The sequence below is a fragment of the Hyperolius riggenbachi genome, chromosome 2, assembly GCF_040937935.1.
Source record: "Hyperolius riggenbachi isolate aHypRig1 chromosome 2, aHypRig1.pri, whole genome shotgun sequence".
In the NCBI taxonomy this organism is placed as follows: domain Eukaryota; kingdom Metazoa; phylum Chordata; class Amphibia; order Anura; family Hyperoliidae; genus Hyperolius; species Hyperolius riggenbachi.
In genome coordinates, this window is record NC_090647.1 from 542012339 (window position 1) to 542038501 (window position 26163).

The 26163-nt window shown below is 44.7% G+C and overlaps 1 protein-coding gene across 4 annotated transcripts in view; it reads left to right on the plus strand.

Moving 5' to 3' along the window:
* Positions 1-26163, plus strand: part of LOC137547311 (transient receptor potential cation channel subfamily V member 3-like) — a 104009-nt gene that overhangs the window by 61027 nt on the left and 16819 nt on the right. For all 4 annotated transcript variants that reach the window (XM_068270760.1, XM_068270759.1, XM_068270761.1 and 1 more), the window contains exons 12-16: positions 4761-5038; positions 13217-13393; positions 14552-14707; positions 19868-19960; positions 24544-24617. In XM_068270760.1, coding sequence (XP_068126861.1) covers positions 4761-5038; positions 13217-13393; positions 14552-14707; positions 19868-19960; positions 24544-24617 — 778 coding nt within the window. The remainder of the gene's footprint in view (positions 1-4760; positions 5039-13216; positions 13394-14551; positions 14708-19867; positions 19961-24543; positions 24618-26163) is intronic.

Sequence of the window (26163 nt, forward strand, 5' to 3'; positions counted from 1 at the left end):
CCCCCTAATCACCCATCAATCACTCCCTGTCACTATCTGTCAACGCTATTTTTTTTATCCCCCCCCCTGCACCCTGCTCCCTCCTGATCACCCCCCCACCCCTCAGATTCTCCCCAGACCCCCCCCCCCCAGACCCCCCCCACCCCATGTACTGTATGCATCTATCCCCCCTGATCACCTGTCAATCACCTGTCAATCACCCATCAATCACCCCCTGTCACTGCCACCCATCAATCAGCCCCTAACCTGCCCCTTGCGGGCAATCTGATCACCCACCCACACCAATAGATCGCCCGCAGATCCGACATCAGATCACCACCCAAGCGCAGCGTTTACATCTATTCTCTCCTCTAAACACCCACTAATTACCCATCAATCACCCATCAATCACCCCCTATCACCACCTGTCACTGTAACCCATCAGATCAGACCCTAATCTGCCCCTTGCGGGCACCCAATCACCCGCCTACACGCTCAGATTGCCCTCAGACCCCCCCTTATCAATTCGCCAGGGCATTATTTACATCTGTCCTTCCCTGTAATAACCCACTGATCACCTGTCAATCACCCATCAATCACCCCCTGTCACTGCCACCCATCAATCATCCCCTGTCACTGCCACCCATCAATCAGCCCCTAACCTGCCCCTTGCGGGCAATCTGATCACCCACCCACACCAATAGATCACCCGCAGATCCGACATCAGATCACCACCCAAGCGCAGCGTTTACATCTATTCTCTCCTCTAAACACCCACTAATTACCCATCAATCACCCCCTATCACCACCTGTCACTGTAACCCATCAGATCAGACCCTAATCTGCCCCTTGCGGGCACCCAATTACCCGCCTACACGCTCAGATTGCCCTCAGACCCCCCCTTATCAATTCGCCAGGGCATTATTTACATCTGTCCTTCCCTGTAATAACCCACTGATCACCTGTCAATCACCCATCAATCACCCCCTGTCACTGCCACCCATCAATCATCCCCTGTCACTGCCACCCATCAATCAGCCCCTAACCTGCCCCTTGCGGGCAATCTGATCACCCACCCACACCAATAGATCGCCCGCAGATCCGACATCAGATCACCACCCAAGCGCAGCGTTTACATCTATTCTCTCCTCTAAACACCCACTAATTACCAATCAATCACCCATCAATCACTCCCTATCACCACCTGTCACTGTTACCCATCAGTTTAGACCCTAATCTGCCCCTTGCGGGCACCCAATCACCCGCCTACACGCTCAGATTGCCCTCAGACCCCCCCTTATCAATTCGCCAGGGCATTATTTACATCTGTCCTTCCCTGTAATAACCCACTGATCACCTGTCAATCACCCATCAATCACCCCCTGTCACTGCCACCCATCAATCACCCCCTGTCACTGCCACCCATCAATCAGCCCCTAACCTGCCCCTTACGGGCAATCTGATCACCCACCCACACCAATAGATCGCCCGCAGATCCGACATCAGATCACCTCCCAAGTGCAGTGTTTACATCTCTTCTCTCCTCTAAACATCCACTAATTACCCATCAATCACCCATCAATCACCCCCTATCACCACCTGTCACTGTTACCCATCAGATCAGACCCTAATCTGCCCCTTGCGGGCACCCAATCACCCGCCTACACGCTCAGATTGCCCTCAGACCCCCCCTTATCAATTCGCCAGTGCAATATTTACATCTGTTCTCCCCTGTAATAACCCACTGATTACCTGTCAATCACCTGTCAATCACCTATCAATCACCCATCAATCACCCATCAATCACCCCCTGTCACTGCCACCCATCAATCACCCCCTGTCACTGCCACCCATCAATCACCCCCTGTCACTGCCACCCATCAATCACCCGCTGTCACTGCCACCCATCAATCAGCCCCTAACCTGCCCCTTGCGGGCAATCTGATCACCCACCCACACCAATAGATCGCCCACAGATCCGACGTCCGATCACCTCCCGAGTGCAGTGTTTACATCTGTTCTCTACCCTAAACACCCACTAATTACCCATCAATCACCCCCTGTCACTGCTACCTATCAGATTAGACCCCTATCTGCCCCTAGGGCACTCAATCACCCGCCCACACCCTCAGAATGCTCTCAGACCCCAGCCCTGATCACCTCGCCAGTGCATTGCTTGCATCTATTCCCCCCTCTAATCACACCTTGAGACACCCATCAATCACCTCCTGTCACCCCCTAACACACCTACCCATCAGATCAGGCCCTAATTTGCCCCGTGTGGGCTCCTGATCACTCGGCCAAACCCTCAGATCCCCCTCAGACCCCCTTCCGATCACCTCCCCAGTGCATTGATTGCATCTATTTTCCCCTCTAACCACCCCCTGAGACACCCATCAATCACCTCCTGTCACCCCCCTAGCACTCCTATCCATCAGATCAGGCCCAATACAACCTGTCATCTAAAAGGCCACCCTGCTTATGACCGGTTCCACAAAATTCGCCCCCTCATAGACCACCTGTCATCAAAATTTGCAGATGCTTATACCCCTGAACAGTCATTTTGAGACATTTAGTTTCCAGACTACTCACGGTTTTGGGCCCGTAAAATGCCAGGGCGGTATAGGAACCCCACAAGTGACCCCATTTTAGAAAAAAAGACACCCCAAGGTATTCTGTTAGGTGTATGAGGAGTTCATAGAAGATTTTATTTTTTGTCAAAAGTTAGCGGAAAATGACACTTTGTGAAAAAAACAATTAATATCAATTTCCGCTAACTTGTGACAAAAAAAATAAAAACTTCTATGAACTCACCATACTCCTAACGGAATACCTTGGGGTGTCTTCTTTCTAAAATGGGGTCATTAGTGGGGTTCCTATACTGCCCTGGCATTTTAGGGGCCCTAAACCGTGAGGAGTAGTCTTGAAACAAAAATGACCTGTGAAATCCTAAAGGTACTCATTGGACTTTGGGCCCCTTAGCGCAGTTAGGGTGCAAAAAAGTGCCACACATATGGTATCGCCGTACTCGGGAGAAGTAGTACAATGTGTTTTGGGGTGTATTTTTACACATACCCATGCTGGGTGGGAGAAATACCGCTGTAAATGGACAATTGTGTGTAAAAAAATCAAAAGATTGTCATTTACAGAGGTATTTCTCCCACCCAGCATGGGTATGTGTAAAAATACACCCCAAAACACGTTGTACTACTTCTCCCGAGTATGGCGATACCACATGTGTGGCACTTTTTTGCACCCTAACTGCGCTAAAGGGCCCAAAGTCCAATGAGTACCTTTAGGATTTCACAGGTCATTTTGAGAAATTTCGTTTCAAGACTACTCCTCACGCTTTAGGGCCCCTAAAATGCCAGGGCAGTATAGGAACCCCACAAATGACCCCATTTTAGAAAGAAGACACCCCAAGGTATTCCGTTAGGAGTATGGCGAGTTCATAGAAGATTTTATTTTTTGTCACAAGTTAGCGGAAATTGATTTTAATTGTGTTTTTTCACAAAGTGTCATTATTTGAAAAATGTCAGCACAAAAAGTTAAAAAAATCATTTTTTTGCCAAAATTCATGTCTTTTTTGATGAATATAATAAAAAGTAAAAATCGCAGGAGCAATCAAATAGCACCAAAAGAAAGCTTTATTAGTGACAAGAAAAGGAGCCAAAATTCATTTAGGTGGTAGGTTGTATGAGCGAGCAATAAACCGTGAAAGCTGCAGTGGTCTGAATGGAAAAAAAGTGGCCGGTCCTTAAGGGGTAGAAAGCCCTAGGTCCTCAAGTGGTTAACTAAAAAGGGCCTGGTCTTTAGGGGGGGTTAACACTGCGGTCCTCAAGTGATTAAAATAAACACATGACGTACCTGCAAATCAATATTACATACTTACCTCACCGTCAGTTCCTCTTAGAAGCTCACCATTTTCTTCAAACAATGATTCCTTCCATTTGAGACAAGATTTTGTCAGAACTGAAATATATCAGTTGATGTCAGTTATATATCAGTTGCTGTCAGTTATAACTGAAAGGACAACTAATGTGCAAGGTAATGCCCATGTTTCCTTATGGCTCAAGTGGGTGATATTACATTTTAACAGTGTGCTGACCCGGAAGCTGTTACAGGGTCATTGCCATTTTTGATGGAGAATTCCATTGATCACAGTAGACAAATGGAATGGCAGGAGAGGAGAAAGAGTTTGAGGAGTAGACTACACCGGAGGTAAGTATGACATGTGTATGTTTATTTTGACTTTTAATTTTCAGTTCAGGTTTGCATTAAAGAGGTGAAAATAATGTAATAAAAAAGTGCTTTATTTTTACAATAATTATGTACAAATGATTTAGTCAGTGTTTGCCCATTGTAAAAACTTTTAAATCCCTGATTTACATTCTGACATTTATTACATGGTGACATTTTTACTGTTGGCAGGTGATGTCGCTGCTGCATGCTTTTTTGGCAGTTGGGAACAGCTGTAAACAGCTATTTCCCACAATGCAACAAGGTTCACAGACAGGAAACTGCCAAGAATACGTACTTTTCTTGTTTCTTGTGGGAGGGGTTTCACCACAATATCAGCCATACAGCGCCCCCTGATGGTCTGTTTGTGAAAAGGAATAGATTTCTCATGTAAAAGGGGGTATCAGCTACTGATTGGGATAAAGTTCAATTCTTGGTCGGAGTTTCTCTGTAAGGCTAGTTCAGAAGTACTAATGAAAATACTGTTTAAATGGAATATAAATTAATACAAAAGATAAAATAAGCTTCTTTTTTCCCTTGAGGTGAAACCCCTTTGGCCCTTGCCGCATGTACCAACCAACCAGACATAGTGGACCTGCTGATGGAGAAAGAACCAACCTGTGTCACCATGCAGGACTCTGCCGGGAATACCGTGCTCCATGCTCTGGTCACCACTGCTGAGGAGTCAGAAGTTCAGAATAAATTTCTAATAGACATGTATGAGAAAATCACACGTGGGTGTAATCATAAGTTAGAAGACATTCGCAATAATGATGGCTTTTCACCAATGCAGTTAGCAGCAAAGACTGGAAAATTGGAGGTGAGCTCTTTTTGGTTATTTATCATAATTGAATTGCTTTCAATAATCTCTCTACAAATATGTAAGTTGTTTTTTTGCCTTTAAAGTGAACCTTAAGCCAGAAAAAAAATGAGTTTTACTCACCTGGGGCTTCTACCAGCCCCCTGCAGCTGTCCTGTGCCCTCACAGTCACTCACTAATCCTCTGGTCCCCCGCTGCCAGCTAGTTTTGTTTTTGCCGAGAGGCCCGTCAGGACTGGCCACGCATAGCTTTTTCCGCATTCCCGACTGTAATTAGCGCTATTGCGGGCCGCAACGCGTACAAAAATACGCGGTGCCGAATATCTATGCGTACGTAATGTGGCAACGCGTATTTTTTTATGCGTTGCGGTCCGCAATAGAGCTAATTACAGTCGGGAATGCGGAAAAAAGATAAGCGTGGGCAGTCTTGATGGGCCTGTCGGCAAAAACGAAACTAGCTGGCAGCGGGGGACCAGAGAATTAGTGATGACTGCGAGGGCACAGGACTGCTGCAGGGGGCTGGTAGAAGCCCCAGGTGAGTAAAACTCATTTTTTTTTTCTGGCTTAAGTGTCTCTTTAAAGGAAGGCTGTTAGGACAGAAAATAGCAGCCGTTGTCATTGTCAAAGGCAAATACCTGTATAATCATTGCTGGCTGTCTGCATGTGTCTTCACTCTGCCCCCCTTCCTCTGCTGAATAGACGTGTCGCCCTGGACACAGCTTTGTCACTTCAGCAGAAAAGGAGGGGGGAATAGTGAAGACACATGCCTTAGAGAGCCTCAGCTGGCAAAGATTACATTTGCCAATGACCAGAGATAAACAAGCTCCTCTTGCTCTCTGCAGTAAAAATACTTTTGTATGTTTTTGCACACAGGGAATGCTTGGGAATGCTTTCATTTTTTTATGTAACTAATGGTGCCCATACACGATACAATAAAAACGTTCGATTTTACCTTTATTCGATCTAAATGATCGAATCGAATGAAAGTTGAAAATATTTTTTTTTCCATCAAGATGTTCAAATGATTATCCCGTTTGTTCGAGAAAAATCTGATCGGACATGCTGGAAAAATCTTTATAATCGATCTAACGGAATAATCGAACTAAATTATCTGATCGGAAAAAAATGAAAAATTGTACCATGTATGGGCACCTTAAGAGTAGTTAAGCAATTTTAGTTTTGGGAGTATAATCCCACTTTACGTGGTCCTGGTCATGCTGCAGAAGAAACCTTACTTATGGCATGGTTAACATGCTTGGCTGGACCTCTAAATATAACAACAGATCCCTGGTGACATCTGACATCTAGTTTTGCTTGGTTTTTGTGCACATTTTTGTACATTTTTGTACAAACATGGATGCTTTATTTTTAATATACCCAGTCTGTTCCTCCAGACCATTTTTTGAATCGTGCCATCCGTACCATCCAGTGTCTGAAGGTTTTGATTAAGAGATGTTGGTATGATCTCCCAGCAAGAGATAGATGCAAATATAATGCATGTGGTATGCAACTTGGAATTGTAACAGTCAAAATTTACAGGAAGCAGATTTGATTGGCCCTGATCTACTGTGCATACAATTAACATGTTCCTGCAAGCAGAATGTATTGACATGTCAATGGCCATCTCTTCTCCTCGCCCTTGGCATTGGATACTCAGATTGGTGCAGAATGGGTGAGTGTTGCTATAAATCACCTGATGTAATCCTATATAATAAAACCCCTCTGTCCCTGCTTCATCCTCCTGCCCATGTGTCCATGTGTTTTAGCTACTGCGCACGTGTTGGGAGAGGAGGAGGACGGGAACAGGAGAGCGGGTGGGCGTTGGTGCGCGCGGCGGACAACGCGGCTGTGTGCTCACGTGCAGTGGGAACCATGGCTGGGCACGTGCACGGCATGGAACGCGCCCGTGCGCCCTGGGGTCACGTCACAGCCCTATAGCCCGCTATTTAAGGTGCGGGCTAAATAACCAGTCATTAAATACTTCTGGACGAACGGTCGCATTAAAGAATCCTGTTAGAGTCTCTTACCAGCTCCAAGATGTTTTAATGCGTTGCTCGTTCCCGCCGCCGATGTGCATGCATGCGCGCCCCCGTGGCTTGTTACCGTCGGGACACCATGATCAGCGATTGGGGAAGGGGAATGATCCAATTGCAATGCCTGGAATGAATGGACATGACCTCGATCAGGGGCCATGTCCATTCATGAAACAGGAAGTAGTTAAAACATCTAGTAGAGTGTGTAAAAAAAGTGAACACTTCCTGTAAAACAGGACAGTGCTTGCATCACCATCTAGTGGCCAAAAAGTTAAATTGCACGCACATACATTCGAATACATTTATAATTAAAAATGAATCCCTTGCACTTCCAAACCGACCCCCCACCCCCAACACACACACAGAAAAAAAAGTAGAAAAAAAAATAATACATAGATAGTTGCCTTGGGGATTCAACTTTTTTAATATGTATTTTAGAGAGTATATTTCTGTTATTTTACTACATAAGGGCTTGACATTATGGACCTGACACACACAAAAAATAAAAACAGAAAAATTACACCTATATTTCCAAATAATGTATTATCAGCATACATTGTGATAGGGACATAATTTAAACAATGTAATAACCAGGACAAATGGGCAAATAAAATATGTGGGTTTTAATTATGATAGTATTAGGGCTAAAAACTGAGAAATAATGATTTTGTCTCATTTTTTTCCGTATTATTCATGTTAAATTGCATCCTCTATAATAAAACCCCTTTGTCCCTGCGTATGCTGTCTCTGTGTAGCTGGGTCCGTGCTTTTTGCTACTGCACACGGACACAGCCTAACAGAGACAGGAGGACAGGGACGGGGCCAGGGAGCCAGGCGGACGTGTGAGCGGGCAGCCGGGAGTGTGCACGCAGCGGCTGCACGCACGTGTGCGTGCGCTGTACATGTGGCGGGCAGCGCCGAAAAACACAGACCCTAGAGCCAGTTTTTAAATGGGCCTGGGTCCGTTAGTTTAGAATAAAATAGTGTGTACCACCCAAAGAAAGCCTAATTGGTGGCAAAAAACAAAAAAACAAAAAAAACAAGGTGTAGATGGGAGGAGCGCTGACAGGTGATAATTGCTCTTGTCCATTAAGAAAAGCCACTCAGGGTGAAGTGGAGAAAGTGTAACTATAAATATAGTTGAGAAGAATAGCATTATGGTAGTGAATATGTGTTAAATATGTGTGAATATCGGTTAAAGCTATGGTCTTCCCAGTAGTAACATATGACTGTGAATGTTTAACCACTTAACGACCGCCCCCAGCCGATGGGCGGCGGCAAAGTCCTGGCCCAAACGACCGCAATACGCCCATCGGCGGGGGCGGCTGCGGGAGTGGCTATGCGGCGATCGCGTCATTTGTGACGCGATCAGCCGCCGGGGACTGGCTCCGCCCACCGCTCGCTGTAACCCGCCAGCCGTTCGGAAGCGCCGGCGGGTTACTAGCTGCCCGATCGCCGCACGGAAAGTGTATAATAGGCTTTGTAATGTATACAAAGGCTATTATACTGGCTGCCTCCTGCCCTGGTGGTCCCAGTGTCCGAGGGACCACCAGGGCAGGCTGCAGCCACCCTAGTCTGCACCCAAGCACACTGATTCCCCCCCCCCTGCCCCCTGATCGCCCACAGCACCCCTCAGACCCCCCCCCTGCCCACCCCCCAGACCACTGTTTGCACCCAATCACCCCCCTAATCACCCATCAATCACTCCCTGTCACTATCTGTCAACGCTATTTTTTTTAGTCCCTAATCTGCCCCCTACTCCCTCCTGATCACCCCCCCACCCCTCAGATTCTCCCCAGACCCCCCCCCCAGACCCCCCCCCCCCCCGTGTACTGTATGCATCTATCCCCCCTGATCACCTGTCAAAGTGTCAATCACCCGTCAATCACCCGTCAATCACCCCCTGTCACTGCCACCCATCAATCAGCCCCTAACCTGCCCCTTGCGGGCAATCTGATCACCCACCCACACCAATAGATCGCCCGCAGATCCGACATCAGATCACCTCCCAAATGCAGTGTTTACATCTCTTCTCTCCTCTAAACACCCACTAATTAACCATCAATCACCCCCTATCACCACCTGTCACTGTTACCCATCAGATTAGACCCTAATCTGCCCCTTGCCGGCACCCAATCACCCGCCCACACGCTCAGATTGCCCTCAGACCCCCCCTTATCAATTCGCCAGTGCAATATTTACATCTGTTATTCCCTGTAATAACCCACTGATCACCTGTCAATCACCCATCAATCACCCCCTGTCACTGCCACCCATCAATCACCCCCTGTCACTGCCGCCCATCAATCAGCCCCTAACCTGCCCCTTGCGGGCAATCTGATCACCCACCCACACCAATAGATCGCCCGCAGATCCGACATCAGATCACCTCCCAAATGCAGTGTTTACATCTCTTCTCTCCTCTAAACACCCACTAATTACCCATCAATCACCCATCAATCACCCCCTATCACCACCTGTCACTGTTACCCATCAGATTAGACCCTAATCTGCCCCTTGCGGGCACCCAATCACCCGCCCACACGCTCAGATTGCCCTCAGACCCCCCCTTATCAATTCGCCAGTGCAATATTTACATCTGTTATTACCTGTAATAACCCACTGATCACCTGTCAATCACCCATCAATCACCCCCTGTCACTGCCACCCATCAATCACCCCCTGGCACTGCCACCCATCAATCAGCCCCTAACCTGCCCCTTGCGGGCAATCTGATCACCCACCCACACCAATAGATCGCCCGCAGGTCCGACATCAGATCACCTCCCAAGTGCAGTGTTTACATCTCTTCTCTCCTCTAAACACCCACTAATCACCCATCAATCACCCCCTATCACCACCTGTCACTGTTACCCATCAGATTAGACCCTAATCTGCCCCTAGGGCACCCAATCACCCGCCCACACCTCAGAACGCCCTCAGACCCCAGCCCTGATCACCTCGCCAGTGCATTGCTTGCATCTATTTCCCCCCTCTAATCACACCTTGAGACACCCATCAATCACCTCCTGTCACCCCCTAGCACACCTACCCATCAGATCAGGCCCTAATTTGCCCCGTGTGGGCTCCTGATCACTCGGCCAAACCCTCAGATCCCCCTCAGACCTCCTTCCGATCACCTCCCCAGTGCATTGATTGCATCTATTTTCCCCTCTAACCGCCCCCTGAGACACCCATCAATCACCTCCTGTCACCCCCCTAGCACTCCTATCCATCAGAACAGGCCCAATACATCCTGTCATCTAAGAGGCCACCCTGCTTATGACCGGTTCCACAAAATTTGCCCCCTCATAGACCACCTGTCATCAAAATTTGCAGATGCTTATACCCCTGAACAGTCATTTTGAGGCATTTGTTTTCTAGACTACTCCTCGCGGTTTAGGGCCCCTAAAATGCCAGGGCAGTATAGGAACCCCACAAGTGACCCCATTTTAGAAAGAAGACACCCCAAGGTATTCTGTTAGGTGTATGATGAGTTCATAGAAGATTTTATTTTTTGTCAAAAGTTAGCGGAAATTGGATTTTTATTGTTTTTTTCACAAAGTGTCATTTTTCACTAACTTGTGACAAAAAATAAAATCTTCTACGAACTCACCATACCCCTAACGGAATACCTTGGGGTGTCTTCTTTCTAAAATGGGGTCACTTGTGGGGTTCCTATACTGCCCTGGCATTTTAGGGGCCCTAAACCGTGAGAAGTAGTCTAGAAAACAAATGCCTCAAAATGACCTGTGAATAGGACGTTGGGCCCCTTAGCGCACCTAGGCTGCAAAAAAGTGTCACACATGTGGTATCGCCGTACTCAGAAGAAGTAGTATAATGTGTTTTGGGGTGTATTTTTATACATACCCATGCTGGGTGGGAGAAATCTCTCTGTAAATGGACAATTGTGTGTAAAAAAAATCAAATAATTGTCATTTACAGAGATATTTCTCCCACCCAGCATGGGTATGTGTAAAAAAAGACCCCAAAACACATTATAATACTTCTCCCGAGTACGGCGATACCACATGTGTGGCACTTTTTTGCACCCTAACTGCGCTAAGGGGCCCAAAGTCCAATGAGTACCTTTAGGATTTCACAGGTCATTTTGCGACATTTGGTTTCAAGACTACACCTCACGGTTTAGGGCCCCTAAAATGCCAGGGCAGTATAGGAATCCCACAAATGACCCCATTTTAGAAAGAAGACACCCCAAGGTATTCCGTTAGGAGTACGGTGAGTTCATAGAAGATTTTATTTTTTGTCACAAGTTAGCGGAAAATGACACTTTGTGGAAAAAAAAATTAAAATCAATTTCTGATAACTTGTGACAAAAAAAAAATCTTCTATGAACTCACCATACTCCTAACGGAATACCTTGGGGTGTCTTCTTTCTAAAATGGGGTAATTTGTGGGGTTCCTATACTGTCCTGGCATTTTAGGGGCCCTAAACCGTGAGGAGTAGTCTTGAAACCAAATTTCTCAAAATGACCTGTGAAATCCTAAAGGTACTCATTGGACTTTGGGCCCCTTAGCGCAGTTAGGGTGCAAAAAAGTGCCACACATGTGGTATCGCCGTACTCAGGAGAAGTAGTATAATGTGTTTTGGGGTGTATTTTTCCACATACCCATGCTGAGTGGGAGAAATATCTCTATAAATAGACAATTGTGTGTAAAAAAAAAAAAAAAAATGTCATTTACGGAGATATTTCTCCCACCCAGCATGGGTATGTGTAAAAATACACCCCAAAACACATTATACTACTTCTCCTGAGTACGGCAATACCACATGTGTGGCACTTTTTTGAAGCCTAACTGCGCTAAGGGGCCCAAAGTCCAATGAGCATCTTTAGGCTTTACAGGGGTGCTTACAATTAGGCACCCCCCAAAATGCCAGGACAGTGAACACACCCCACAAATGACCCCATTTTGGAAAGTAGACACTTCAAGGTATTCAGAGAGGAGCATAGTGAGTCCGTGGCAGATTTCATTTTTTTTTTTGTCGCAAGTTAGAAGAAATGGAAACTTTTTTTTTTCTTTTTTGTCAGAAAGTGTCATTTTCCGCTAACTTGTGACAAAAAATAAAATCTTCTATGAACGCACCATGCCTCTCACTGAATACTTTGGGATGTCTTCTTTCCAAAATGGGGTCATTTGGGGGGTATTTGTACTTTCCTGGAATTTTAGCCCCTCATGAAACCTGACAGGTGCGCAGAAAAGTCAGAGATGCTTGAAAATGGGAAAATTCACTTTTGGCACCATAGTTTGTAAACGCTATAACTTTTACCCAATCCAATAAATATACACTGAATGGTTTTTTTTTTATCAAAGACATGTAGCAGAATAACTTTCGCGCTCAAATGTATAGGAAATTTTACTTTATTTGAAAAATGTCAGCACAGAAAGTAAAAAAAAATCATTTTTTTGCCAAAATTCATGTCTTTTTTGCTGAATATAATAAAAAGTAAAAATCGCAGGAGCAATCAAATAGCACCAAAAGAAAGCTGTATTAGTGACAAGAAAAGGAGGTAAAATTCATTTAGGTGGTAGGTTGTATGAGCGAGCAATAAACCATGAAAGCTGCAGTGGTCTGAATGGAGAAAAAGGCTCTGGTCCTTAAGGGGCGAAAAGACTGTGGTCCTGAAGTGGTTAAATATAAACAAAGTCATGTATAGAAAATTGATGCTTTTGAATTTTGGGTGTGGAGAAAACTACCGAGAGTTCCCTGGACTGCCAGCAGATCTAACTAGTCAATACTTGAAGGAATAAAACCAGAGAGTTCACTAGAACGGCTGATACTACTATTACAACTGAAATACTTTGGTCACATATTGAGAAGACTGGAATCTTTGGCGCAATCCTTGATGCTTTTAAAAATAACGGCAAAAGAGGAAGAGGATTGCAGAGGCTAAGAAGGATAGGCAGCATGTGTGAAGCTATGAACATGCCTATGCAACAGCTGAAAAAAAGCAGTGATTGACAGAGACACCTGGCGTGCAGAAGTACATTTCGTCACGAAGAGTCGGACTCAACTAAACGAATGAGTAGAATATGTGAAGATGGTCACCTTCATTCCTTGATCAATTTTAAAGTTGCCACAATGTTTCATTTAACCTCTTCTAAAGTTAGTTTCCTCTTTATAGGTTCTTAAATATATTCTGAGCCGGGAGATAAAGGAAGGAGAAAACAGGGTTCTGTCCCGGAGGTTTACAGACTGGGCTTATGGTCCAGTCTCCTCTTATCTGTACGATCTCAGAGATGTGGATACAAGCTCAAAGAACTCAGTACTGGAATTAGTCGTCTACAACCAAGATATTGATGTAAGTCACATAAAAAGTGGAACATATTATAAAAAATGCTTGACAAATGGGGAGAGAAAAAAATAAGAGCCCAGTATAGTGTAGTAAGTATGTATTAAAGGACCACTATCGGGGAAATCGTAAAATGTTAAATAGATGTAAACACATACAAATTACTTCCAGAGTTAAATGAGCTATAAATTACTTTTCTCTTCTGTTCCTGTCACTTACAGTAGGTAGTAAAAATCTGACAAAACTGACAGGTTTTTGGACAGGCACATCTCCTCATGGGGGAGGGGAGGTCTCAGGATGTTCTTTATTTTCAAAACCACTTAGTGAATGGCAGTTACTCTGTCCAACTGCCAAAATAACTAAACATGCAAAATGGAAAAAACGCACTTTTATTGCCAAAGAAAATATTGTCGCCATACATTGTACTAGGGACATAATTAAAACATTGTAATAACCAGGATAAGTGGGCGAATAAAATGTGTGGGTTTTAATCACAGTAGTGTATTATTTTAAACTTATAGATGCTGAAAACTGAAAAATAATTTCCTTTAAAATGCATGTTATTATTTTGTATTTATATAGCACTGACATCTTCCACAGCACTGTACAGAGTATATTGCCTTGTTACTTAAGTGTCCCTCTGAAGGGCTCACAATCTAGTCCCACCATAGTCATATGTCTATGTATGTATGGATCATAGTCTAGGGCCAATTGTAGAGGGAAACCAATTAACTTATCTGTATGTTTTTGGGATGTGGGAGGAAACCAGAGTACCCAAAGGAAACCCACGCAGACACGGGGAGAATATACAAACTCCTTGCAGATGTTGACCTGGCTGGGATTCGAACCTAGAACCCAGCGTTGCATGGTAAGAGTGCTATCTACTACACCACCGTGGATAATAAAATGATAAAATGATAAAATAATTCTTAGCAAAAAGTACCACCCAAACAAAGCCTAATTGGTGGTGAAATAGACCATTTAGGTTAGGAATGATAAGTAGTGGTAAAGTTATAGGCAACTGAATGGGAGGAGCGCTGAAAGCTGAAAATTGATTTGGTCCATACAGGGAAAAACCCCTTAGTGGTGAGGTGGTTAAAGAATGTATCATAACATGAATAACAGCATCCGATTTCATTTAAAAATATTTTTGCTTTTCCTTTTTAGAACCGCCATGAACTGTTGGCTTTGGAGCCTCTTCATACGCTGCTTCATATGAAATGGAAATCCTTTGCACGATACATGTTCTTCATGTCGTTTCTTCTGAATTTTCTTTATAATACAACATTTACTTTTCTCTACTACGACCCTGATGAAATGGAGGTATGTCGCTATATGTCGTAAAAATAAAATATATATGTACGTTTAAAGTGAACCCGACCCGAAGCTCAGGTTCAAAACAAGTTATTATTATTATTTATTGTATTTATAAAGTGCCAACATATTACGCAGCGCTGGACAATAAACATATACAATGATACAAGGATGACAGACATAAGAAGGTTATACAACATAGAACAAAGTTATACAAGGCAAATTGTACAAAATACATGATCATGTGATATGAGCTGGTTAGGTAGGACCAGTAATACAAGTACAGGCTGCCATGGGACAGGAGCACCTGTAGATTACACTAAGGAAGGGGGGACCTTGCCAGAGGCATACAATCTAAAGGGGTGGGGCTGTGGAATACATATTCAGTAGGTAGTTACTGTGTGGTAGGGGGTGGGTAGGCCATCTTAAAGAGGTGAGTTTAGAGGGCTTGCGTGAATGTGTTGAAGGAAGGAGCATATCTGATGGGTGGTGGAAGGGCGTTTCAGAGGGTGAGGGCGGCTCTTGAGAAATCCTGCAGGCGGGCATGGTAGTGGGAAATGCGTGGGGCGGTGAGGCGAAGGTCATTGGTGGATCGGAGGGGACAACCTGGTGTACACCTGTGAACAAGCTCCGAGATGTAGGTAGGGCAGGTTTTGTGCACAGATTTATACGCCAGGCATAGAATCTTGAAACTTATCCTGAAACGGATGGGAGCCAGTGCAGGGATTTTCAGAGGGGAGATGTGGATGTGGAGCGGTGCAAAGAATGGATGAGTATGGCAGCCGCATTCATCCCTGATTGAAGTGGGACAATGCGTTTCAAGGGGAGGCCAGAAAGGAGGGAGTTACAGTAATCAAGGCAGGAGATGATGAGGGCATAGATGAGCAGTTTGGTCATGCCCGGGGTTAAGAAGGGGCGAATCTTGGAAATATTACGGAGGTGGAAATTGCAGGCTCTGATGATGCTTTGGATGTAGGGGAAGAAGGAGAGGTCAGAGTCCAAGGTGACACCCAGACAGCGAGCCTGGGAGGTAGGGCGAATGGTTGCGTTGTCGATTGTGAGGTGGAAATCTGGGAGGGGTGCAGCAGCATGTGTGGAAAGATCAGGAGCTCGGTTTTGTCTAGGTTAAGCTTCAGGAACATAGCTGACATCCAGGAGGAAATTGCTGAGAGACATGAGGTGACCTTGTTCATGGTGGTGGATGAGAGATGGGGGGTATGGAGGTAAATCTGAGTGTCATCGGCATAAAGGTGGTATTTGAAGCCCAGGGAGGACATAAGTTGCCAATCGAGGAAGTGTATATGGAGAACAGAGAGAGAAGCCTCAGGATTCTATTGTGGCTTCCCTCTCTTGCCGGCAGCACCCTGTTGCAGAGCAACCCCGATTTGGAGGGCGTCCGCTCAGCTTCACTTCCTTAATCATGGCCCCGCTGTAGCCTCGCGAGCCCACCCGCTCATGCGCAGTAGCACGAAGCCCGCAGCTCTGGCTTACTGTGCATGCATGTGCGGGCTCAGTCGGCTATTGCGTGGCCATGAATAAGGAAGAGAAGCCACACGGGCCCGATATGATTAGCGACAAGGCCTTATTGTTAATCTTTCGAGGGCCCGTGCTCAGCAAGGGGTGACATCAGAATAGAGAGGGAAGCCTTAACCTGCTGGGCGGTCTGGACGAGCTCAGCTCGTCCAGTACCGCCGGAGCCTGCCGCTCAGGCCCTGCTGGGCCGATTTGGCTGAAATAAAAAGCAGCACACGCAGCCGGCACTTTGCCAGCCGCGTGTGCTGCCTGATCGCCGCCGCTCTGCGGCGATCCGCCGCGAGCAGCGGCGAAAGAGGGTCCCCCCAGCCGCCTGAGCCCAGCGTAGCCGGAACAAAAAGTTCCGGCCAGCGCTAAGGGCTGGATCGGAGGCGGCTGACGTCAGGACACTCCGCTCGTCGCTATGGCGACGATGTAAGCAAAACAAGGAAGGCCGCTCATTGCGGCCTTCCTTGTTTATTCTGGGCGCCGGAGGCGATCGGAAGAACGCCTCCGGAGCGCCCTCTAGTGGGCTTTCATGCAGCCAACTTTCAGTTGGCTGCATGAAATAGTTTTTTTTTTATTAAAAAAAAACCCTCCCGCAGCCTGCCTGGCGATCTTAATAGAACGCCAGGCAGGTTAATAGGCTTCCCTCTATTTGGGTAAGTATCTGATTTTGTGTACCTGAGCTTCAGCTTAGGTACACTTCAAAGGTGTAACATTTTAAAACTAATAGGCACCATTTTATACCTGACCACCAACCCTGCATTTTTTTAGCACATCGCCATGCAGTAGAGATGCTTATTCGGATTTTGCGGGAATTGAGATTTTCACATTTCTGATCGAAAATTGGCATTTATACCTACTGTACCTTTTAGAAGTTTTTTTAAATCTTAAGTGCTGAAAAAAAGTTATATTTTAAATAAATTAAAAATTATCTCCTGTGACTAAACTAAAGGTGCCACTTACGATCCAATTTCAAGCGAAAAATCGTTTGAGCAATCAGATAATTCTAATCAGAAGAAAAATCGTTCACTACAGCATCAACAACCCAATCTTTGCTTCCTGTCTATCACAACCAACAAGAAAATCCAAATTTTGGTTTGATGAAAACCCAATCGGACAACTATTTTTATAATCATTCTTAATCGATTGTGCCCATCAACTAAACAACAAACAACACAGAACATTAATATTGCGCCTTTCTCCTGGCGGACTCAAAGCACCAGAGCTGCAGCCACTAGGGCGCGCTCAGTAGGCAGTAGCAGTGTTAGGGAGACTTACCTAAGGTCTCCTACAGCAGTGTTTCTCAACATTTTTTTGGTATGTACCCCATTTAAAACTCTGTACTCACCAAGTACCCCCTAGCATAGTAAACATTATCACAAATACCCCTTGAAAAATATATATTTCATCGTAGTACATGATAATTGGTTCTAAACAATTTCCAAACATTTACTATTGCTTTTAATTTGCTAAAATACCAACTTATTTTCGTTTAAATTAGATTTATCATTTTCTAAAACTCTAAATTTGTTATTCTTTGTTAAGTATATCAAGTCCGAGTACCCCCTGGAACCATCAGAAGTACCCCCTGGGGTACGCGTACCACACGTTGAGAACCCATGTCCTACAGAATAAGTGCTGGCTTGCTGAACAGGCAGAGCCAAGATTCGAATCCAGGTCTCCTGTATCAGAGGCAGAGCCCTTAACCAGTACACTATCCAGCCACTATCAACTGAGATTATTTACAACCAATCCGATCAGAATTTTTCGCTAGAAATTGGACTGTTAGTGGTCACCTTAAGGGGAAAATGTTTTTTTCAATTAGAACCGCCACTTTATCTCCTGCTGGCCCCCGATCTCCACTGCCCGTCGGCATAATTCAAACCGCAGATCAGCGGTGAACTGCGGTGAAGGCAGCTAGAATTTCACTGTAAAAGCACTCCCATGTACAGGAAGTAAACAGAGATGTCACTTCCTGTACACGAAAGTGCTGTTACAGTGAAACTAGCTGCCTTCACCACTGATCTGTGGTTTGAATTACGTTGACAGGGAGTGGAGAACGGGGCAAGCAGGAGATAAAGTGGCGGTGGGGGAAATCAGCAGTTTACTGCTGATCTGCAGAATGATTTATGCCGGACGGGCAGTGGAAAACAAGGCCAGCAGGAGATAAAGTGGAGGTGGGGGAGTCAGCAGTTTACCGCTGTTCTGTGGTTTGAATTATGTTGACGGGCAGTGGAGAACGGGGATGCAACTTTTTAGAGGATTTGTATGTAGAACAGAGGCGCCAGCAGGATAAAAGTCAATAAAGTTTTAAAAAATTGCTTGGAGGAAGTGGTGGGCTTGCCTCCCAAAAGCAGACACGACATCCTGTCTTCATATAAATCAATACATTTATTATACGGTACCCCAAAAACAGTGCAATGCGTTTCGCAGGACCAGCCCGCTTCATCAGGCAATAAAAGTGGGGACAAAAGAGAATTTCGGCAATAGCAGGTGTAGCGCCTTTTATTGTCTTTTATCCTGCTGGCGCCTCTGTTCTACATACAAATACTCTGTGTCCACTCCTGGTGGAGGGGAGTGCTACCCCCTTTCTTGTTTCTTTACTACAGAGAGCGATTTCTTAATCCTGAGTGAGGACAGGTCTAATCTCCTCACCTGCCTATTGAGTGGTTGCCTGAATGGTAACCCATGTTTGTGAGTATAAATTCTCTCACTAAACCACTTACCAATTGTCTTTAACATACTACACCATATTGGGCTCTCGTTTTTTTCTATTTTAGAAGTTTTTAGAGGAGTGGGTCAGCAGGAGGTAAAGTGGTGGTGCGGAAAGGAGGGGGGGGAAAGGGGGGGGGCGGCAGGCGGACGGGACAAGACTTCCACAGCCACTAGGGCTTATTTTGGGGTAGGGCTTATATTTTGAGCATGCTCGAAAAATATGTTCGGTCTTACTTTAAGGGGATGTCCTACTTTCAGGGAAACACGGCAGTGCTATATAAATACATAATAATAATAATAATAATAATAATAAGGTAGGACATTAGGCTGTGACTATGGTAGGGATTAGAGTGTAAGCCGAGGACAGTGAGGGTCGTGACCATATTCTCTGTACAGTGTTGTAGAAGACATATCTGTGGTCTCTGTAAAGTACAGTGGGAGATGTATGCAATTAAATAGATCTATATAGCTACATAAACATAATAAGCGTGAGTTATGCTGCCCTTTTGTATGAATCCTCCTCAGCTTTCTTAGAATTAGTCGGGAACAAGGTATATCTTGTACAGTTATTAAAATTTAATTTTGATTTTAGGAAGTTGAATTTTCACAACAGTGTTATAAATTATTTAGAACTAGTTGACCTAAGCCCGTTTAAAAAGAGCTCTAGGTCTCTGTGACACCGTCGCAAGCACTGCATGTTAGTGCGCATGCGCGCGTACTCGCTGTGCACGCACCCTTCCGACGCTCGCCCGCCCGCCCAGCTCCCTGGCTCCGTCCTCCTGTCCCAACGCTGTCCGTGCTGCACATGCACAGTAGCGCAAATGCACGGACACAGGGACAGGATGACACAGGGATAGTTAGTCTTTATTATATAGGATGTCTCATTTCTGTGATATTATGTATATATAAAGTGTTATTTGTATTTCCTCATTTTAGGCACTGAGAGGACGCATTTGGAGAGGTGGTGTTCTTCAGCTGATTGGACAAGTCTATACTTTCACTTGGGCTTTAGGCCTAACTATTCAAGAGGTACTGTCAGAGTCGGATTAAGGCCAAATAGGGCCCTAAGCAAAGTAGCAGATTTGTTCGTATATACAGTGTATATATATATACAGTAGATATATATATATGTTGGTGGCCACTGCATCTCATCCTCTTCAGTCCTCATGCATTTATCCACAGCCCCAGGCCAGGCTGACAGCAAACTGCCTGCCAGTGCCTACTTATTGTCTTTAAGTAAGGCCGTGGGTGCCATCCGAGTTCTGGCTTCTGAAGCAGTGTAGACCCTAAGAGGGACGTTCTACCAGGAGAAGGGGGCGGGACTCACGCAGGCAGAAACTGACATCAGTAGTGTCAGTCAGACAGCCACAGTAATTCAATATTCACCTTGGAAATCAGTCTAGCCACCTTGATTAGGCAGCACTTGCCGGGGCTCTTTTCCTGCAGGTCCACCACTCCTGCTGACTAGATACTGCAACACGGTAGAAAAAGGCACTCCACAGGCTTCAAACTTTTGTTTGTGGTTTATTCTAGCATGGATACATACATGTTACGGGTCACCTGACCCTTCAGGGTCAGGTGACCCGTAACATGTATGTGTCCATGCTCGAATAAACCACAAACAAAAGTTTGAAGCCTGTGGAGTGCCTTTTTCTACCGTGTTGCAGACAGCCACAGTAAGCATAGGCTGACGTGATACACGCTGACTCTCCGCACACAGAGCCTGGTCACCTGGTGACCTGAATTCTCACACAGACTAGAGAGAGTGGCACTTCCTAGCATGCGGTGACAGCGTCATCACCATGGCAACTGGTGCTGCTTGTTGTAAATGTATACCGCAGCGACAGCAGGTTCAAGATTTCAGGTGCTGGTGGATACCCGGGCTGGATTAAGTGCCAATGAGGTCCCTTAGACTCTGACTGGGGCCCTGATCAGCTGCTTGTTAGGAAATGAGCAGCGCTACTTAAAAACAGATAAGAGCCTACCTGCAAGAGAGTGCAAGCCCCACTTGTGGGGTAAAATACACACCTAGCATACACATGACCTGTCTACCACTGGAGGATGTTGGTTTCCTGTAACAGCTTGCATGCAACTTAAGTACTCGTCCCTCCCACTTGGTGGCCTGGGTGCACCACCAAGTAAAATTGAAAATTGCGCAAATGGTGGTTTGGGTTCAAGGTGCGTTTGCAGTTTCGGGGGGGGGGGGGGGCTCAGTGCACCTCTGACTGGAGGCCATTCGGAGGCAGCCTGGTGCTGATCCATCTTTTGCGCAATTTTCAATTTTACTCGGTGTCGCACCCAGGCTATGCATATGCATAGATTAGGATTTAGTTAGTGTTAGATCCCCTCCAATCGAGGATGACTTCTTCGCAGTGGGAGGGACGAGTACTTAACAAGTTGCATGCAAGCTGTAACAGGAAACCAACACCTTCAGTGGTAGACAGGTCATGTGTATGCTAGGTGTGTATTATATCCCACAAGTGGGGCTTGCACTCTCCTGCAGGTAGGCACTTATCTGTTTTTAAGTAGCACTGCTCATTTCCTTGCCATGTACTATTTTTTTAATATAGTTTTCCAAATAAACCTTGCAGTTTTTGAGAAAATCAATTTTAAAAATGCAAAGCAAAATTTAAATTTAAAAACCATTTTTCTTTTTCACAATTTTCTCAAGAACTACAGGGTCTTTTTTATATTTTTTTTTTTACTCGTACCAACTATTCTCCTTAATATATATAGCAATTTTGGTAGCAATAGCATGTATGGGGCTTTGCCATTAACCACTAAAATTGGCACAAATTATGCAAAATTACACAAAAATTGTGCAAAAAATGACATGAAATTATGAATTACATACAAAATTAATAACGATTTTACCCAAAATTTCGCATTATGATTATGATGTGTAATTACGCATAGGCATAATTTCTGCTCATCTCTTCTCGTGAGGAAGAGAAGACCTGACGTGGTGAGAGCAGATATTTACACACCTCTGCTGTGCTCTGCAAGAGGGAAGGGTGAAGAAGTGGGCCCACATAGCTCCTGGGCTCCCAGAAATCACAGGGGCTATTGTCACTTGCCTGGAAATAGATACTGTGGAAGTTAGGGCTGGCTGAGGTGGGTGCCTGAACCAGCAGCTTGCAAGTGTTTGCAAAAAAGCATTTGGCAGCGCTTCCCATTGTTCATTCTATGTGTCGTGGTTTTTTATTAATGTAATTTTTTTATGAGCCATGCTTTTGACAATGAAGCACCGCAATTGCAAATCCTGGATGATGCAGGTTGCATCCAGGAAAAAACAAGACGACCGAAAAAATTGGGTACGAGACACATCGTTTGCACAAACGACATTAAAAAAAGGTAAATAACTGTACCATTTGAATAAGACAGCGCTTTCAGGATGAGCCCTTAAAGGATGAGCGCTGCAGCTGCTGTTTACTGCTGTACAGATGCCCATTTGAACCGGCCCTTAGATAACTAGGAGGTACCAAATATTCATGAAATATTTAAAAATAGTTCAACCACTTCAGCCTACAGTGCTGTTTCACCTTATGCATCCAAGCAACTTTCACCTCCCATTCATTCGCCAATAACTTTATCACTACTTATCACACTGAAATGATCTATATCTTGTTTTTTCTGCCACCATTCGGGCTTTCTTTGGGTGGTACATGTTTCTAAGAATTATTTTATTCTAAATCCATTTTAACAGGAAGATTAAGAAAGAAATGAAAAAAAATCATTATTTCTCAGTTTTTGGCCATTATAGTTTGAAATTAATACATGCTACCATAATTAAAACCCATGTATTTTATTTTTCCATTTGTCCAGGTTATTACACCATTCAAATTATGTCCCTATCACAATGTATGTCACCGATATTTTATTTGGAAATAAAGGTACATTTTTTCAGTTTGGCGTCCCTCATTATTAGAAGCCCATAATTTAAAAAATAACAGTAATATACTTACTACATGCATATTAAAAAAGTTTAGTTCCTAAGGTAGCTATTTATGTATTTTTTTAATTATATTTTTATTTTTTATTTTATTTTTTTTTACAAAAAAATGTTGTTGTAACTATTGGGGAGTGTGGGATTTAAGGGACTATTTTTAACAGTAAAAAAATATTATCTGGAAATTTTTATTTCCAGATATAATTTTACTATTTGGCCACAAGATTTCCTCGGAGCTTACTTCTGCACACATAGAATTACTACGCAAGCGGAAGTAAAGCGTGGCCGGGACAGAAGGGGATTTATGAAAGACGGAGTCATCTCGCTGACGGTGTTGGTCTTTCATACGGAGATTTAGGTCAAACTTTGTACCCATTTATTGATCTCTGGGCTAATGGAGGCCAGCAGGAGCACATGTGGAAGCGCACATGATCATGCGCCCGGCGCAGTGGGAGCAGGGCAGGCTATCTGGACAGATATATCTGTCCAGATAGACCTAAGTGGTTAAAAAAGGATAGTATTTGCTTGCCTTCACCCTGGCATGAACAAACAAGGGGTACATTGGAAAAAAGTTCTGCAAAATTATGATGCAAGGTGATGAATCTAGCATTATTATACATTGCGTTCTCCCGGCGATCGCGTCTCCTCCACTTCCTGGTTAGTTTGCAGGAGTCCTGCAGCCAGCCAATCACTATGCGGGGACTGAAGTCGCATGGTGATTGGCTGGCTGCAGGACACCTGCGAACTAACCAGGAAGTAGAGGAGAAGCGAACACCGAGACAAGTTAATGTACAACTACAAACCATGCCTACTCATACACTGAACCCTTCTCTACCTATGCCTAACCCTAAAGACCCCACCTGGTGCCTAACCCTTAACCACTCTACCCCATGCCTAACCTTAACGTTTAAGGTTAGACTTGGGGCTGGAGTGGTTAAGGCTTAACCACTCCACCCCCAAGTCTAACCTTAACCACTCCACCCCCATTCCCAACTTTAAGCACTCCACCCCTGTGCTCAATCTTATCCACCCTTCGCCTAAACCTAACTACCCGCTGTCTAACCTTTACCTACCCCCTGTCTAACCTTAACCCACCCACTGCCCACTATTTATCTTGTGCTTTAATTTAACTTCATTGCTAGTGGCAGCTATTACTATTACCACCTATGGCGGTGCCATTTTTATTGGCATTCGTCCTGCGCTATTAAAAAGTTGTTTATCGAGCACAAGGCAGTTTGTGAACCTTAAGTCCAATAAAGGTGTCTGGTGGCCAGTGGGTAGCAGTGGCTGAAGATAAATGTGTCAGAGGCACACAGTGAATTGCAGCTTGCCGTGCATCAGCAGTGTCTATACTGAACCTTCTCCACCACTGAAGGCACCTACAGTGGGCATGATAGAATGAATCATGTGGTTGTTACCCACCTAAAGATTGATGCAGACAAAATAGACTTTTTACCTCAAAGGTATTCCATGACAGAGTATTTAAAGGAAGAGTGCCTGATACCACCTTCTTTGGTCTTGTGGAGTCCATGCTCCCATGGGTCACAACTGTACCAAAACACAGAGGGAGCTACACAACGTTAGGCTGTAGATTTTGATGTGTTGCTTGACCCATAAATCATGTTTTGCATATTATGTATTTTTACTCTTCTCTCCTTTCCAGGGGATTACCATCCTCAGGTTCAGGCCGTCAGACCTAAAGTCTATCTTAACTGATGCCTGGTTTCATCTTCTTTTGTAAGTTTCATAACAATATTATGTTTAATTTTATACTTGTCTTGTGTGTATATACATGCACACACACACTTTACAAAGGGGGTAGCATAATGCCTGATTTTCTATCACACCAGTGACATAGGGATCACTACAGCAGCCATAGTGGGACCAGAAGCAATGAACATGAATAATTGGGGGGGGGGGGGGGGGGGTCCATTTGGCTACCTATACGGGTAGGGTACTTCTGCCTACCTATGCTGGACATCAAGGTGCTTCCGTCTGCATAAACTACCTACATAAGCTTGGGGGGTGTCTGCCTACCTATCCTAGAGACCATCTGTCTACCTCTGCTTGGGGGGACCTTCTGACTAAGGGGTGGGGGCAACTACTTTTGGCTACCTTTATTGGGGAGGAGTGCTTCGGCCTTCCTATACTTGGGAGCTACTTCTGGCTACCTACCTGGATCTGTCTGGGGACTACCTCTGGCTACTGATACTGGAGGGCCACTTAACTACTTCTGTACCAGCAGTCTCTGCCCCCTTAAAGGAATACTATCGATACCCAAGTGTTCTAAAATGACAGTGTACAAATAATGTCTAAGTAGCTGTGTAAACATTTTCCTACTTTTCATGTTAAATATCAGAGGCAAAAGCTGTAATTTATTGAGGGTAGGATTTAGCTATATTGGGACCAATCAATTGCAGAAGGGGTGTCTGCTTCAATGCAAAGCCAGAGTTGCATATCAAACTACAGAAAGCAAATATCAAACATATTAAACTGTGAAAGCAAAAACAGTATGAAAAGCTGTGACAATTAGTTACATTTCCTCTGCTCTCTTCAGACACTTCAGTCATAAACACAGGACACAGAAGCTGCAGCTGTTGGAAGCTTTCTCTCTGTTACACAGAATTAACTGATTAAGTGTGAGGGGAATTTCCCCTCTCCTCATGACTCAGTCTGCCGTCAGTTTTGGCGTCAGTAAAGTTTGAAAGTATTTTTATAACAGTAAACAAAGAGGTTGCTACTAAAATGTATACACCTGTACTTAGCAGCTCTTCGCAAACAATTCCTGTGTCAATTGAAAAAAATATGTGAATCAATAGTATTCCTATAAGGACAGAGACTGCTGGTACCGTAAAATGGTGCTTACCGGCGAATCGCCGCAATCATCTGTCACCCCCATCGGTCACGCCATTCTAACCCTGCCACAAGTCTCTCTCTCTGCCGTCCCTATGATGGCAGAGCGCGGTGTGCCAGTCAGGAGCCACTTTCATTGGGTCCTGATGCTGTCAATCAATGTAAGCCAATGGGATTGGCTTACAGTGATGACAGGATCAGAGCCAATGAAATCGTCTCCTGACAGGCTCACACAGCTCTGCCGTCATATAGATAGCTCAAATCTATGAATTATTGACCCTTTTCTCTTTCCTGCTCTCAGAAGCCATTTACTGGCAGGAAAGTGTTTTATGGCTGTAATTACTTATCAGTGAGGGTTATGTTATAGTCTGACCCAGTCTGACCTGGACAGAAACTGTCACCTGCATACCTGATTTTTAACTTTTTCAGG